At 41.2% G+C, this 17,985-nt stretch overlaps 1 protein-coding gene across 6 annotated transcripts in view; it reads left to right on the top strand.

Annotated features, from left to right (window-relative positions):
* Positions 1-17,985, top strand: part of smarca4a (SWI/SNF related, matrix associated, actin dependent regulator of chromatin, subfamily a, member 4a) — a 105,218-nt gene that overhangs the window by 86,318 nt on the left and 915 nt on the right. For 2 of the 6 annotated variants that reach the window (XM_060855253.1, XM_060855257.1), the window contains 8 exons: positions 1,701-1,745; positions 5,006-5,083; positions 6,210-6,428; positions 7,238-7,491; positions 8,377-8,485; positions 9,749-9,850; positions 14,796-14,925; positions 16,598-16,737. In XM_060855253.1, the coding sequence (XP_060711236.1) occupies positions 1,701-1,745; positions 5,006-5,083; positions 6,210-6,428; positions 7,238-7,491; positions 8,377-8,485; positions 9,749-9,850; positions 14,796-14,925; positions 16,598-16,737 (1,077 nt within the window). Of the gene's footprint in view, positions 1-1,700; positions 1,746-5,005; positions 5,084-6,209; positions 6,429-7,237; positions 7,492-8,376; positions 8,486-9,748; positions 9,851-14,795; positions 14,926-16,597; positions 16,738-17,985 lie in introns of those variants that run through there. The other 4 variants (XM_060855254.1, XM_060855256.1, XM_060855255.1 and 1 more) reach the window with 4 other exon arrangements.

Below are 17,985 nucleotides of genomic sequence, written 5' to 3'. Positions count from 1 at the left end.
ACAGTGATCTTCTGAAGAATAAAAGGTTGAGAATGTTGATTTCAGATGAAATGAAGCCTCTGCCTGAATTGCTTAACAAGCAGCCTGCATTTCTATAGAATGAATCCATAGCATGAATGTAATAAAATGTCCCAAGGAGTCAACCATGGTTCATGGATAGCATTTTCACCTCAGACTCAGAAGGCCACACTTTCGAGATAAATTCCAGTAACTGGAACTCAAAAATCAAGCCGAACATTGTTAGCATCTTGCAAACTCGCAACCTCAGCCACTGAGAATGAGATGAGTGGCAGGTGCTGGAGAACACCACCACCTGCAAGTTACCCATTAAGCCATGAGTTTTTCTTACTTGGAAGTATACATCACAGTTTCTACACTGTCACTAGGTCAAAATCCTGGAACTCCTTCATGAACACCACTGTGGGTATGCCTGCACCACATTTCAAGAAGGCAGCTTACCAGCGAGAACAAGTAGAGCTGGGCACCAAATTTGGCCTTGGTCTAACCAGCCACAATGCTGTTCAATGATGGGATGAAGAAGACCACTCATGAGTTCAGCACTTTAGGATGCCCCCATTTTCCCCTTTATAAATAATTCCATGCCATAATTTCGAACCAATGTCATTAAAATAGATTAACTTACCATTACTGTTTGTAGGATCTTGCTGCGTGCAAATGGCTACCACATTTCTGAAAATAAAACAGTAGCAATGCTTCAAAAGTGGCTGTAAAGTTCTTTAAGGTGTCCTGAGTTAATAAAAGATGCTATATAAATGCAAGCTCTTTCTTAAGGTGCATAATCAGACAAAAACACTGGCAATGAGTCAAAAGAGCATTAGAACAGTTGGACAAATGCTTGGTCAAAGTTACCATCTTTCGCTTCAACCCTGCTGCATATTTAGGCATTTTCTGCTTTTATCTCATAAACTCAAAGATGATCCATTTCATTCACATAAAACAGATGACCCTTCACTGTCAAAAGGACCAAACTCCCTCTTCATCATTCAACTGCATCTCCAACAGGTGTTTCCTAATCAAATGCTGGGACAAGAACCTCTATTAAGGAGATGCTGGAACATGATCCTGAAAATATTGAGGGTACAATAACGTAGTAGGTTATCTTACTGTGCTAGGAATCCAGGGTTCTGGTTTAATGATCTAGAGACATTAGTCCAATCCCACCAATGCAGTTGGGGAATTTAAATGTAGTTTAAATTATGAGATGGAATTCAAAGCTAGTAACCATAATGCTGACTATTAAACTCCTAAATATCATAAGAACCCATCACATTCACTACTGTTTTTTAGGGAAGGAAATCATCTTTAACCAGTCTAGCCTAAGTATGGCTCCACACCTACAGTAATGTAATTGGCCGTCAGTAACCTTCTGAATTGCTCTATCAAGCTATTCAGCAGTATTCAAAAAGGTGGTTCACAACCCCTTTCTCAAACAAATTTAGAGATGGGCAATAAATTGTCGCCTTGCCAGTAACTACCACATGCGATGAATAAATTTTTAAAAACTGCCTCCTCCTCGACCAGAAGTTACCACAGAATTCCACTGGCCTTGTCTATAGCTGGGGTAACTTCTAGTAAAAAAACATTTTTTTTTTGTCTCAACTTTTCCATGTAATCAGTGGTGACTAATAAATGAAGTAATGGGATATTTGTTTGTTGTTTTTCTTCCCCAATTAACATAGTCTGAGGTTGTGGCAGCGGAGGTGAAAGGATCGGAAGGACATACTGTAAGTAGACTAGTTTGTAGTCCGACCTGCATCTGCGCATCATCTTATTCTCAGGCTGTGCCGGAGGGCTCCTCTTGTTTCAGGTCTTTGGCAAAATGTTGCTAAACTTTATGCACACATCATGTTATAAAAGAGCAGGAACAACGTCAAGTGTTTTCTGCAGATGTGAACACTTTTGCCAAAAGATTTTTTACAAGTGTTGGTTGAGAGACAGTGGAGCCTCCTGTCACAGAGGGGGCCTGTTTACTTATTAATTTACATTTATTTTTGGATTTAAGTTGGGAAAACTGCAGAAATTCTGCACATCCCACATTCACCAACCTTTCCTTACTCAAGAAATAGAAGATTTTAAAGAGTAGGGGAGATGAGGAGACTTTTTTTTTAAACACAGTGAGTTGATAAAATCTGGAATGTGCTGCCTGAAATGGTGGTGGAAACAGATTCAGTGGTAACTTGCAAAAGGAAATTTGATACATACCTTGAAACGGTCAAAGTATTGCAAGGTTCTGGGGAAAGAGCAGGAGTGTAGGACCAATTGGATTTAAGAATGTAAGAAATAGGAACAGGAGTAGGCCATTTGGCTCCCCAGGCCTGCTCTCTGTTCAACATAATTATAGCTGATCTTCTAGTTCAGCTACACCTTCCCGCACTATCCCCATATCCCTTGACTCCCTAGTATCCAAAAATCTCTCAAATTTTGACTTAAATGTACTCAATGATTGAGCTCTTTGGTAGAGAACTGAAATAATCCACAACCCTTTGGGTTAAGAAATTTCTCCTCATCTCAGTCCTAAGTAGCCAACTTCTTATCCTGAGACTGTGACCCATAGATGTGAATACCAGCCCTGGGAAACATTTTCCTCATAATTATCTTGTCAAGCCCCTTAAGCATTTTATATGTTACAATAGATTCACATCTCATTCTTCTGAACTCTAGGGACCATAAACCTTTCTACTCAATCTCTTCACATTAGGCAACCCCCTCATCCCAGGAATTAGTCTAATAAACCTTTGGTGCACTTCCTCAAAGGCAAGTATATTCTTCCTTTGGTAAAGAAATCAAACTGCACACTGTTCTTCAGGTGTGGTCTTACCACTGCCCTATATAATTACAGGAAGACTTCTTTACTCTAACACTCCAATCCCTTTGTAATAAAGGCTAGCGCATTGTTAGCTTTCTTGGTTGACTGTTGAACATGAGCTAGCACAAGCATGATGAGCTGAATAGACTCCTTCTGTGCTGTAAGAGTCTAAGAAAACTTCATGTTTTTGATTCAGGCTGACCTCTACTGAACTATTAGAAATTAGGCCAACAGCTTCCAGTGGGAGTGTTCCTGGTATTTGGTGTAAGAGGTGGAAATTTGCCTTCATGGACAGGGAGACAATCCCACCTCCTCTCTTGTACCTTGCCAGCAGAGGCCTTTTCTGTCAGCTCTGGAAATGGTTGCGGGATAAGCTGGCAGAAGTGATAATGAATAATATATAATTAAAGAAACAAAGAGAGGTTGTTTAAGAGCATGCAGTGATGCAGAATGGAATTGGTGGCCTTGCTGGGAGGCAGATGTTTCACAGGAGATGATTAGATATGGTTCCTTGTCCGCAACACATTTACACTATGAAATCACTAAACCCCTGCCTGTGGTCTCATGCTATTAATTAGCCACACTTATAATGAAATCTTTCAAGGACAGGACCTTGGGCATCAGCTGCCTGTTGCAACTGATGGTAGCATTCTTGTTTCTCTGAAGTGAGCATGTTCCCAGACAAGGTCTCAGTCCCCTCCTGCCTCCTCAACCATCTCATCTCCAAAATAGGTGTGGGTATAATGGGGAGAAGTTGCAGGGCAGAGAAAAGATACCAAAAAACATTGTTTCTTTTCATTTTTATATTTGATCCTTTGCTTTATTACTGCATGCCAAATGTTTCTTTGCTTTAAGTGATGTTTTGGAATAAAAGAAAATAAACATACTTAAGGAGTACACCCCACCCTCATTATAAAGTTCCCAGTTATAATGCCCTCCTTGTTGCACACCGCACCCTCATATAAGTCTGTTAATTATAACCCTCTCTATCAGACACCCTTAGTAAAAGGCTCCCACTCATAATCCTCTCATTGTTTCTCACCCATCCTCAGTACAAGGCTTTCAGTTTTAACCTGCTTTGTTGCATACCTCATTCTCCATATAAACCTCTTTGTTGTAGCCCTTACAGTTACACACCCCATTTTCAATTCAAGCTATCAATTTTATAAAGATGTTGTGATAAGTTGTGTTAAGACACTGAGTTTCAGCTCCTTATAATGGTTGGAATGTTTTCCCTAAAATTGTCAATTGTGTAATTTGAAAGCTCATTGTGCCATTTGTAAAGCTGACTGTAGTTTAATGTGACCAAAAATGAGAATCAGAAATCAACCTTGTGTGGAATGTGTGCCTTGTGATACCAGCTTCATGTCAATGTCACAGTCACAGTTTGTTAAGCATCTGTTTTGCATGGTGCCATGTTGCCCTCTTTCATATATGAACCATAATATCAGGGTGAGAAGATGAGGGTTTGCTTTATTTTTTAAATCTGTAACCTTCTATATTTTACGGAATTGAGTCTCCAAGAGACTGCATGAGTGAGTGCAAGCATTTCCACAACTGGTTGGTTGTAAGGTCACAATCATAAGCATTGAGTGCCTTTGATTTATTGATTAGATATTTGGTTTGTCCTGCCTGTCATTGAATTCAGAATCTCATAATGATTAGCTACTTGAACCAGATTGCAGTTGGCACTGACTAATAGTTTATAGCCCGTTGCTTGGAATGATAACTTTGGTTACTCGCAAAGTCTGATTAAATATGCTGTGTCCATTTTTAAAAAATGGAAAGAATTTGGATTCAATTAGTGACATGCCAGTTTTAAACGTTATTCCCTTTTCTTACTTTGTCCCTTGTACGTATTATGCACTGTATCTTGATGGTTGGTGTTTGACAGCCTGATGCTTCTCACTGAACCAAATGGCTCAGTCTTGACTCTGCATCACCTGTCAGCAGGCAGACCAAATCTTGGGACTCACAATGGGATGTGGGCTATCAAGCTCTCAACCTGTATTTGAGAATTCTCTGGTTTGTGCATTGTACTTCCCCTTCTCAAGAACAACAACAGTTAAACACAGAACCATTTAGAATATTCATGTTGCAGAGAGAATTTGTTGGATTGTACCTCAGCCCATTGAATCCACCATCGCAACATTTAACCTGCTATCTGTTTGCTTATAGGAAGAAGATGAAGTTCCCGATGATGAGACAGTGAATCAAATGATAGCCAGACACGAAGAGGAATTCGACCTCTTCATGGTATGTCGTGACAAAAACACAAGCAATACGTTTTCTACTTAAAACTGCAACATTGTTTTTATACCCTGATTTCTTTCTACTCTCCTATACTGTAGACCCTGACTCCTGTTGATTTACAGTTTCCAATGGCCTTTAAGCCCTCCAGATTATTAGATTAAGTAGTCTTGCCTCATGTATGAACTTAGTCAGTGTTAGCCACGTATTCAACTTTGGAATTCGTCATAGCTGGCCCAATATGTGCCAGGCCAATGTTGACAGATGAACTTTTAATCGTGAACTTCTGAGTCGTGATGTAAGAAGCCTTATCTGATTTATTCCCCACCACCTAAATCCAGGGTATTGAGCCCTATACAAACTGAAATGAATTGACTCTGTATAGAAGCTAGGACCTTTAGATTCACGTGGCTTGGTCGTTTAGGAGTTTCTGTCATTACCTACCAGAGCACAAGGTAATGTCACCATGGCTCAGGAGTAGCATTCTCACCTTTAAATCAGAGACTCAGTGAGTTCAAGTCCCAATCCATAATACAGAGTTCAAAAATCTTGGCTAATATTTCTGTGCAGTACACAGGAAGTGCTGCACTATTGGAGGTCCTGCTGAGCCATTAAACCAAGAATCTCTCAGATGAGCATGAAAAGTCCCAAGGCAACATTCAAAGAATAATAGGAGGGAGTACTTTCCAATGTGTTGTGGCAATAGTTAAACCTTAAACAGCAAAATTAAAATAGATGATTTCATTGTTATCACCAATAATGCTTGTGGTAGCTTGCTTTGTGCAATTTATAAGTATTTCATTGGCTGCAAAGAGCTTTGAGACTTCTCAAGCTTGTGAAGGGCATTTTAAAGTAGATGTTCATTCAATCTTTTGTTGGGAAAGTGTGACCTTTTTCTTCAACATGGAGCCCTCTTGCTGGATCACAGTTTTAGCAGATGTCCCTCAGCAGCAGGAGAAATCCCAAAGGAGTGGGAGCTGGGTCACTGAGTTTAGTGGTCCTGTTGGAGTGTCAGGCAGACCAATGTGTGATTCAGCAGGCACTGGAGGTCCCATTCAGTTGTAAACCCAAAAGACAAAGGGAATGTAAGCATAGAAGACCCTTCAAGTTATCTCTCTCTCGCTCGGTTTAGCGGATGGATTTGGACCGCCGTCGCGAAGAGGCCAGAAACCCAAAGCGGAAACCACGGTTAATGGAGGAAGATGAGCTTCCAAACTGGATCTTGAAAGATGATGCTGAGGTGGAAAGGCTGACATGTGAGGAGGAAGAGGAGAAAATGTTTGGCCGAGGCTCGCGGCAGCGCAAGGAGGTGGACTACAGCGACTCTTTAACCGAGAAACAGTGGCTCAAGGTAGGAGTGTGAGTGCGTGGGAATGCAGCCCAATCGTTGGGTGTTTTTACACATAAACAACACAGGCTGAATATAGCACCATCTCCCAGGGGATAAATCCCTCCAAGCAGCTTTTTAAAATTCTTGCATAGACTGTGGCAAGGCCAGTATTTTCTGTCTATGCTAATTGCCTTTGAACTGACTGGCTTGCTAGGCCATTTCAAAGATCAGTTAACCCCATTACTGTGGGTCTGGAATCACATGTAGGCCAGACAAGGTAAGTTCAGCCAACTTCCTCTGGACCAGAAGACCTGGGTTCAAGTCCCACCTGTGCTGGAATGTCACACAACATGTCCAAATAAGCATGATTTGGAGATGCCGGTGTTGTACTGGGGTGTACAAAGTTAAAAATCACACAACACCAGGTTATAGTCCAACAGGTTTAATTGGAAGCACACTAGCTTTCGGAGCGACGCTCCTTCATCAGGTGATCAGGTGACAGAGCGTCGCTCCGAAAGCTAGTGTGCTTCCAATTAAACCTGTTGGAGTATAACCTGGTGTTGTGTGATTTTTAACTTTCTCCAAATAAGCTAATTCGATATATTTATTTAGTCACAGAAGTATTTGGCGGTTATGTTTAATGACATCAGGCAGGAATGAGTTAACAACAATGCCTACTGTTGAATTCTATATTAGAAACAGCCCTTCTGGAATTCCCTCATCTACCCCATCACACCAGGATTGCACATACACCTACATACCACAGGTTGACTGGCTGAGTAAAGTACCAAAAAGGATGGGTTTCATTGTGATTCTTTCTCTCCCAACAGGCCATAGAAGAGGGCAACCTTGAGGAGATTGAAGAAGAAGTTCGTCAGAAAAAAGCCCGCAAACGAAAGAGAGATGTCGACCCACCATTGGTCATGGCAACCACGAGCACGCGTAGCAGCCGGGACAAGGATGATGATGAAAAGAAGAAAAAAAAGCGTGGGCGGCCACCAGCAGAAAAATTATCACCAAACCCCCCAAACCTCACCAAAAAAATGAAGAAAACTGTAGATGCAGTGATCAAATACAAGGACAGGTTAGTGAAAGGATTACTAAGGGTTAGTGAGAGGTCTGCTTGGAAAATGTATGATGGTCACTGGGTCAAAATCCTGAAACTCATTACTGACAGCACTGTTGGTGTATCTCCACCCCAAGGAATGCAACATTTCAAGAAAGCAGCTCACCACCACTATTGCAATTGTAATTTAGAAATGGACATCAAATGCTGACCAGTGATGTCTACATCCCATGAATTAATGTGAAAAATGGACAGAGCAAGTGAGATCAAGGAGGCTGTTGCCTCTTCTACTTCCTTAGCCAAGGTAGCACTAAGGTCATAGTGCAGGCAGTATACCAACAGTTGTCCTGGGTTAGTTGCAAGAAATAAACAATCTAGTGATGTAGCTTGGGAACTGCTACTCTGTACAGCTCAGTACCACACCGTTTATCATTCTAGAATACACAGTTTCAAGATAATTCACAAAAGAACCAGTAGTAAACTAAGCCACTTTATTAGCAGCAAAAGAGAGTCAAATAAATACTTGAATGGCAGAAGATTGCATGGTTATGGGGAAACAAAAAGGGGAATTGGATTAACTGGATAACTTTCAAAGAGCTGGCACAGGCACGATGGATTGAATGTCCTCTCTAAATGCTCAGAATACCATGATTCTATTTTGCATCATACCTTCTCAAAGTTGAAGATCAAGATTCTGAAATCTGCAGGTCGTAGAGATATTAAAACAAGAGTCAGCTTGTTAACTGCTAAAAGCTAGTTTAGCTTGTGTTTTATTTAGAGTGAAATGGCAGTGTTATGCTACTAAGATTATGTCGCATCAGCAGACAACAGCAGTGTATATCTCACACATTACTTCTTCTGTGCCGTGAACAGCTGGTAATCAACATTTTTTTTGTTTTAAAGCAGTACTGGCCGACAGCTCAGTGAAGTCTTCATCCAACTTCCATCACGCAAGGAGCTTCCAGAGTACTATGAACTCATCCGCAAACCCGTCGACTTCCGGAAGATAAAGGTACACTTGCTCCTGTGTGACTACTTGCATAGCAGTACTGTGTCAAGAGAATTTAAACATTTGCAAGGAGTATAATGGTAGTGTCACTGGTCTAATAATCCAGAGGTCCAGACTAATGTTCTGAGGACATGGGTTTGAAAAACACCATGGAAGATGGTGAAATTTGAATTCAATAACAAAAGCAAATCTAGAATAAAAAGCTAGTTTAATGTAACCATTGTTGATTGTCATAAAAACCTATCCGGTTCACTAATATCCTTCGGGAAGAAAATCTGCCAGCGTCACCTGGGCCAACATGTGACTCCAGGCTCACAGCAATGTGGTTGACTTTTAACTGCTCTCTGGGCAATAGGGATGGGCAAAATTTACTAGCTTAGCTAGTGATACTCACATCCTATGAATGAATCCTTTTGTTACATGGACTGTTCTAGAGTTTTAAAGAAATACTCTTCTGTCCATCACTGTTCCTTTCATAGATGGTGGTCGCCAGTCTGTAGTAATGCTGCACATAAAGTGGCATGTGAAGCAGCCAGGTTAAGGAAGAGTTAAATGGTACATGCACAAGCCTATAGTCCATGCCCCAGTGTGATGGTCCATGGCACAGTCCAATAGTCCATGCCCCAGTATGATGGTACACAACACAGTCTAATGGTCCATGCTGCAGTGTGGTTGTACATAGCACAGATCAATATAGCCCTTTGCCCCAGGCTGACAATATGTGGCACAGTCCAAATGCCCATGCCCTGTCTGATGATACTTGGTAATTCCCTGCTCCCCAGTCTGTTGGACTATGACCCTGTCTGATGATATATAACCCAGTATACTGGTGCCCAATATCTCAATGTGTAGATACTTGAACAGGTCAATAAAATAGGACCCAGTATGTGCCCCTGAATCCCTTATTGCTTTCGTTCATTACCAGAACATTTGCTGTCACCTTCTGTGGTCATGGCCTTGGTTAAAGTTTCTGTCCTGTTGAACTGAGAATCACTCAACGCTTGGTTGATGGGAAGTGTGCTCTTTAGAAAATCACTGACCCTGTCTGCTCTTCCTTCCTTTGTATGTATTTGGAGCATTTTGTTTCTTCAGACTGATCCATGCATCTCAGACAGCAGATGATCAGAAAACCCCAGCCAACTTCGATGTTATAAACCATTCTAAGTAACAGGAGGCACTAATTAGGGTCACTACACATTCCTGGAAGAATGATTTAGGTTTGAAAAAGTTCTGCTGGTAGATGAGCTGTTATCTTTGTCTTAATAGGAACGGATCCGTAATCACAAGTACCGTAGCCTCAATGACCTAGAAAGAGATGTGATGTTGCTATGTCAGAATGCACAGGCCTACAACCTGGAGGGATCACTGGTGGGTAACTGAAAAAGTTTGAAATCATATAATCATACAATACAAAATACGGTTACTCGGCCCATCATGTCTGTGCTGTACTTTTGAAAAAGAGTCCGTTAGTCTTGCTCCCCTCCTGTCTGAGAATATAAGAGGAGGTGCAAGCCATTCAGCCTATTGAGCCAGCTCCACCATTCAGTTAGATCATAGCTGATCATTTAACTCAGCACCACTTTCATATGCTATCTACATACACCTTGATGTAGAAGGGATAAAAACCGGCCACACTTATAGTCATAGAGTCATAGAGATGTACAGCATGGAAACAGACCTTTTGGTCCAACCCTGGGTATGTATTCATTTGAACCTGACTCACCCATAACACCCTCCAGACCTGACAATCTGCAACAACCTCCTGTTACCCCAAAGCTGACTGAGTCTCTGAGCCTTCATCCTCTTGTTCTAAATACACAAGCCAAAGGAAACATGCTATCCACATACACCCTATCACGCTCTATAAGAATTTTGTTAGTTGGAAAGTGGTCACTTCTCATTCCTTTAAACTCTGGAAAATATTGGCCCAATATCTTCAATATCAGAAAAATTACTGCCATGATTAGTCCAATGAATGTCCATTGAATTTTCTGTATAAAAGTATATCCTTCCCTAGACCAAACTTTCCAGCTGTATTCTCATCCAGGCTCTGAACAATTGTAGCAGAACATCTTTACTCCTCTATTCAAATCCCCTTGCATTGAAGGTCAACATACCATTTGCTGTCCTTCTTGATTGCTGCACCTGTGTGTCACTCATAAAAAAGGACCATCATTATTTTTAAAATATTTCAACTTTATATGTTTTCTTTCAAGAAGTGGATAACTTCACACTGATTCCTATTATATTCCATCTGCCATGTTTTTACCCATTCACTTAACCTGTCCAGGTTTTCCTCACAACTTTTATTCCCATCTAACTTTGTGTCACCAGCAATTTGAAAATAGTATAATTGGTTCTTGATCAGCTGAGACCCAAGTCTGATCCTGGTACTAGCCATCTACCTGCGATTCCTGAGAATTGATCCCTATTTCTACTCTCTGCGTTTATCTGATAAAATTCTCAAATCATCCTATAAATTTCTTCTAATTCCATGCGCTCTAATTTTGGATGTAAGTTTGTTTGCTGAGCTGGAAGGTTCGTTTTCAGATGTTTCACCACAATTCTAGGTAACATACTCAGTGAGCCTCCAGATGAAGCACTGGTGGCATGGCCCGCTTTCTATATTTGTGTTTAGGTTTCCTTGGGTTGATGATGTCATTTACTGTGATGATGTCATTTCCTGTTCTTTTTCTCAGGAGGTAGTAAATGGGATCCAAGTCAATGTGTTTGTTAATAGAGTTCTGCTTGAAATGCCGTGCTTCTAGGAATCCTTGTATGTGTCTTTGTTTGGCTTGTCTTAGGATGGATATGTTGTCCCAGTTGAAGTGATGTCCTTCCTCATCTGTATGTAAGGATACTAGTGAGAGTGGGTCATGTCTTTTTGTGGCTCGCTGATGTTCATGTCACTAGCATTCCAACCAGAACTCTATCAACAAACACATTGACTTGGATCCCATTTACCACCCCTTGAGAAAAAGAATGGGAAATTATGCTACCACAGGAAATTATGTCACCACACGAGGTGATGTCACCACAGGAAATGACATCACCAACCCAAGAAAATCTAAAGACATAAATAGAAGTTGGACCATGCCACCAGTGTTTCATCCAGAGGCTCACTGATGATGTTACCCAGTATGGTGAGGAAAAGTCTGAAAACCAACCTTCCAGCTCAGTCAGCAAACCTACATGCAGAACCTCAACCTGACCTACAAATCTTCTCAAAAATCGCTAACTCTAATTTTGTTGACCACCTTTCAGTCTGGAACCTTATCAAAAGCCACTTTTTAAGCTGATGCATTCCAGATCATCATAACTCATTGCATTTTTAAAAAATGTCTTATGACCACCCAAAATGTTTTTTTCAAAATTGTCTAAAGTATACTTCTTCTGTTTACTGACTGATTTGTCTAAGGAAAGTAATCCTAACCTCTCTTGTAATTGAATTTTGGTATTTCCCCTCTGCACAGTGTTATGCCCAGATTAGGATACAATACTCCAGCTGAGGCCCAAGTGGTGACATATAACAGTTTAACAGAACTTCCTGATTTTTCTGCTCTATACCTTTGTTTTCTCTCATTGTGTGATCTTTGTTTGTAATCCACTGTTTATCCACTGATTGGCCTTTTCAGAAATTAGCATTCCTGAACACTGCAGAGATAGTTAGTGAAGACTTCCCATTTGAGCCCTGTGACACACAGAATCTGTTAAGCCATCAACTGTTCCTTGCACAAATTACCCCACCAACACCCATTACATTTCCTGATTAAGGCTTGTTGAAAATGCCTTTCTTAAGCCAGAAGGGATAACCAAAAATGGGCTTATCCAACAGGCAGCGTGTTGGCAACAAAGTAGCCTATGGAAGTGTCCTACGTGCCAGCAACCATGTTCAAAACTGAGACTTTTGCAATGAGCATCTCCTGAAATCAGAGACTGGTTCTTTGCTAATCAGTCATAATTGAGACAGAGAAAAATACGGTGATTGGAGGAGCAACAAATGGCATAATGTGATTAGTTTCACTCACTTGCGCCTTAAATCACAATGTATACACAGGGGTGTTAAGGGTTTTAGGTTTAGGAATGAGTCAGACCACAGGAGCCAGTAGGGATAGAAGGTCACTGTTTGAGGGAGGAGAAGAATACGGTTGACTAGGGTCATTGGGTTGGCTATCTTTCAGAGTGAGGGTGAGGAGAGTCAGTAGAATGGGAGTTCAATAGGCCATCAGGAGAGGGAATAGGGATAAGAGTTGGGCTGTCAAGATTGGCGAGTGTGCACAGGAGGGGTAGCACAAATAAGAATTTGGGAATGAGAGTCAGGCAGCCATAGGGGTGAAAATTAGTCAGGTGGGCTGGTGGTGTTAAAGGAATGAGAATTGTGTGGACCATCAGGGATGTGATGCTGGAGTGATTCAGTGAGTAAGTGAGTGAGACTAAGCCAAACACACCTAGAAAACCTTAGTCACAATTAGCTCGAGTTTTGAATGAATTCTATTGTATCCAGCTCAGGTGTACATGCCATCAGAGGTGAACCAAGGTCAGTGCTTATTTAACTCAATTTCTTAACCCTGGTCTCTGCCCAGGTCCCTGGTGATGACGACTTGGGACCTAACCTGTAACTTTCTCTCAAGCTCTGATTCTTAACCAAAATGGCCATTGATGTGTGCATTAACAGCTGGTCAAGAAAAAACACTATTGTAGTGGTTCTGTTCGCCGAGCTGGAAGTTTTAGTTGCAAACGTTTCGTCCCCTGGCTAGGAGACATCATCAGTGCTCTGGAGCCTCCTGCGAAGCGCTTCTTTGATGTTTCTTCCGGCATTTATAGTGGTCTGTCCTTGCCGCTTCTGGGTGTCAGTTTCAACTGTCCGCTGTAGTGATTTGTATATTGGGTCTAGGTCGATGTGTCTGTTGATGGAGTTTGTGGATGAATTCATCCACAAACTCCATCAACAGACACATCGACCTAGACCCAATATACAAATCACTACAGCGGACAGCTGAAACTGACACCCGGAAGCGGCAAGGACAGACCACTATAAATGCCGGAAGAAACATCAAAGAAGCGCTTCGCAGGAGGCTCCAGAGCACTGATTAGATTAGATTAGATTACTTACACTGTGGAAACAGGCCCTTCGGCCCAACAAGTCCACACCGACCCGCCGAAGCGCAACCCACCCATACCCCTACATATACCCCTTACCTAACACTATGGGCAATTTTAGCATGGCCAATTCACCTGACCCGCACATCTTTGGACTGTGAGAGGAAACCGGAGCACCCGGAGGAAACCCACGCAGACACGGGGAGAACGTGCAAACTCCACACAGTCAGTTGCCTGAGGCGGGAATTGAACCCAGGTCCCTGGCGCTGTGAGGCAGCAGTGCTAACCACTGTGCCACCCCTGATGTCTCCTAGCCAGGGGACGAAACGTTTGCAACTAAAACTTCCAGCTCGGCGAACAGAACCACTACAACAAGCACCCAAGCTACAAATCTTCGCACAAACTTTGAAAAAACACTATATTTCTATTCCTCCAATTTCTATAGTCTACATCACAATATACTGCATATTGCATCAGGTGTATTTCATACATACAAGCTGCAGTATTGCTATATTCTATTATTAAAAAAATGGCTGAAAATGTGTTGCTGGAAAAGCGCAGCAGGCCAGGTAGCATCCAAGGAACAGGAGAATCAACGTTTCGGCATGAGCACTTCTTCAGGAATCCTTATAAAATAAATGATTTAGCCTGATGTACCAGGTTATGCATTTTGTTGCTGCTAGCATACATACACATTATTTTGCTGCAGCTCAGGTTTAAAAGCTATTTCTAACACTGTACTGATACTGATGGCCTCAGTTAAGAGGCCATTAGACTGCACTCGCATTAGACTGCACCACTTTGTTCCCGTGTTTGTGCATTTGTTACTGCACATGCTGGTGGTATTCAAATTAAGTGCGGCCACAAAGGCCAAACAACAAGTTTGTATTAGTTAGCCCTGTTGCTTGACACATTTTTATTATCCCTTTTATCTTGTATTGATAAGTTATTTAAATTATCAATTTATTGCTTTGGAATTGTCTGTTTAGTACTGTGTCAAAGCTTATCTTTCTGAAATTTGTTCACCCAAACACCACCACCATGCACTCCCCTCCAGTGACAGAAAAAATTAAAAGTGGAACCCCTTGTGCAAAAAGGGTGGATAACACTGGTGCAGAACCTCTGTCTGATCTTTCATCCTGTGCTATGCATCCCTGATTAATTATATTGCCAATGTATCTGTAGTTAAACACACCGTCTCTTGTACTCCTAGATCTATGAGGATTCAATTGTACTTCAGTCTGTTTTTACCAGCGTACGACAGAAAATCGAGAAGGAGGAAGATAGTGAAGATGATAGTGAGGAAGGAGAGGAGGAGGAGGAGGAAGGATCCGAGTCAGAATGTAAGACTTGTGGAGAGCACTGTTTTCATTTTGTCCTGAGAGTTTTATTTTAGAATTTCCAATCCTGACGTTCATGTTAGATTCCCTCCTTTCCCTCAAAATCTTTCAGGTCGATTTCTGTGAAATTATTTTGTGCTGGGGACATGAGAATGGGCAGCAAAGGGGTTAGAATTCTGTAACTGCCAAATTTATGTAAATAATGGTCAGGAATGTGTTGCATTCACTTTTCTTTTAAACCATTGACTCACTGTAGGGTGAACATACAAGCTTTTTACTTTCTCAAAATAAAATAATTTTTATGACATAAAGGCTATTTGGCCCAATGCACTGGCTTTTTGACTAAGCAACTTACCTAGTGCCGCCTTCACAGAACCTTACACATTCTTCCTTTTCAGATAACAGTTTACTCTCTTTCAAAAGATTCAGTTGAACCTGCTTCCACCATTTTCTCAGGCAGTGCATTCCAGAACCTAACCACTCGCTGCATGAAGTTTTCCTCACATCACATTTGCTTCTGTCCAGTTAATCTGTTAGCCAGCTTTGACTACCTTGTCACCAAGGGGAAAGCGCCCTAGCTGCTCTCCACCAGTGAAGGATCCACAGGGGAAGAGGCAGACTGAAATGATGGTCTGTCTAAATAGGGCCTTAATGTGAGACATATGCTTATGAACTGCATCTTGCAAAACAATTAGAGAATGAGCTTGCTCAGGATCAAGGGAACATCCTTGAGTTGAGGGAACAGAAGGGCAAACGTAGCCTAGATTATGAGTTCATCGAACATACTCAAGATGGTTTTTTTTGAACATTACATTCTGAAGCCAACCACAGAGAGCTATACTAGGTCTGGTATAATGCAATAATATAGGGTTAATTAATAACCTCAAAGTGAAGGCATCCCTAGGTAACAGCAATTATAATATGCTTAAATTATGTTTCACTAAATTATGTTGGTGATACCACATCTAGAGTATCATGTAGACAATATTATGGACTATTGGTCGCCCCATTTAAGGAAGGAAGTAAATGGGTTGCTTTAAAAAGAAAGGTTGGACAGGCTATGCTTGTATTCACTAGAGTTTAAAAGAGTAAGCAGTGATTTATTTGAAACATCTAAGATCCTGAGGGATTATGACAGGTTGGATGTGGAAAGGATTTTTTTTGTGGGAGAATTTTGAATTAGCGGACACAGTTTAAAAATAAGACAAAGATGAGGAGAAATATCTTCTCAAAGAGGACTGTGAATGTTTGGAACTCTCGTCCTCAAAAGACAGTAGAAGCAAACACTGAATATTTTTAAGGTAAAGATGGATAGATTCTTGATAAGAAAGGGATAAAAGATTATTGGGTGAGGCAAGAATCTGAAATAGTCAGATAACAATTATCTTATTGAATAGCAAATGACCTATTTCTATTCCTAATTTGTTTGATAATGCACTGGATCAAGGAAACATATCCTGAATGACTAAATGGATGAACACATGCAGGTTCAAGGGAACGTACTTGAGTTGACTGAGTAAATTTTGATTTTGTTTACTAAATTAAGAAATTAGGATAGCCAGAGCGATATGAACACATTCTGGCTCCAATTACTGCATTGCTCTGGTTATAATGAGAGCAGATGAACTTGGATTATGTCCATCTTTCTGATCCATCTCTTTTTTTTCTCTCTCAGCTCGTTCAGTGAAAGTGAAAATTAAGCTAGGCCGAAAGGAGAAAAGCCAGGATCGAGTGAAAGGGCGCAAACGCTCCAGTCGTGCCTCTAAATCCAAACCTGTTGTAAGCGATGATGATACAGAGGAGGAAGTGGATGAGGTGGGACCCAGTACCTGAGCCCGTTATTCAGTATTTACATTGTACAAAGTTGTGTTAAAGCCAGTGACACGGGATCTCCAGTATTGGGTGGCCAATAGCCCCCTCCTCCATGTTGACCTCATGCATTCAAAGTTGTAGCTTTTGAGACCTGCAGCTGCCTGCCATTTAATTCACCAGCTACAGTTAACAACTTTCTTGTGCTTTTTATACAAACTGCACTGCACCATGCAATATTAGAAGGACAAAAACTGCCTATGTGTTCCACCTTCCCCTCACCTCCCTATTTCCACCCTTGTCCCCGCAGTTACCAGCCTGAGATCTGGAACTCACATCCTACCTCTGCAATAAGAAGCTGCTGTGCCTCCTTTATTTACAAATCTATTTTTATCAATTTACTCTGGCATGATATTGGCCAGTGTGAATCTCTGGGTGCAACAACTGATTTTTCTGTTTCCATGACCAGGGAACAGTAAAATTAGCCAGGCTTCGCACTTCTGATCACTATCTAGAAATACCTACTGGAAACCACACATATATGAACGTTAGGTGAGAATAGGACCAGGCTTGGCTATGGTAATCTCATCATGGTCAAATACCTTCTCCAGATACTTAATGAGGCTTGCATATGAACATCAGGCAAAAGTAACAATAGTAGCCAGTGCCAACAAGAGTAGTTGTTGGAAAAGGTGGGAAGGGAGGTGTATAGGGAGGAGAAATGTCAAGGAATCAAAAGCTGTACAATGGAATTATATAAATGATCACAATTGTTTGTCTGTATGTTGTCACTAGATTTATCAAGTGAATTTCAAGTGTGGCAAAATGACAGCTGGATTGCTGCACTAGAAAGGAGAACTAAAGGAACTGGGCTGGAATGGAAGTGGAACATTAAGTTTTTAGACCATGAGAATTTGAGTAGACTAGACCTATATTCCCTAGAATTTAGAAGAGTTAGCAATGATCTCATTGAAATATATAAAATTCTTAATGGGCTTAACAGGGTAGATGCTGGGATAATGTTTCCTCTAGCTGGGGAGACCAGAACTAGAGGTCATGGTCTCAAGATAACAGGCTGCATTTTAGGACTGAGGTGAAAGAGTTGTTAATCATTGAAATTCTTTACCCCAGAGAGCTGAGGATGCACAGTCATTGAGTACATTCAAGACAAGAATAGATGTTGGGTACTGAGGGAATTAAGAAATATAGGTTAGTGTGGGAAACCGGAGGTGAAGTAGAAGATCAGCCATGATC

Source organism: Hemiscyllium ocellatum, chromosome 45, assembly GCF_020745735.1.
Source record: "Hemiscyllium ocellatum isolate sHemOce1 chromosome 45, sHemOce1.pat.X.cur, whole genome shotgun sequence".
NCBI classification, from domain to species: domain Eukaryota; kingdom Metazoa; phylum Chordata; class Chondrichthyes; order Orectolobiformes; family Hemiscylliidae; genus Hemiscyllium; species Hemiscyllium ocellatum.
This window is presented reverse-complemented; position numbering and strand designations above follow the sequence as displayed.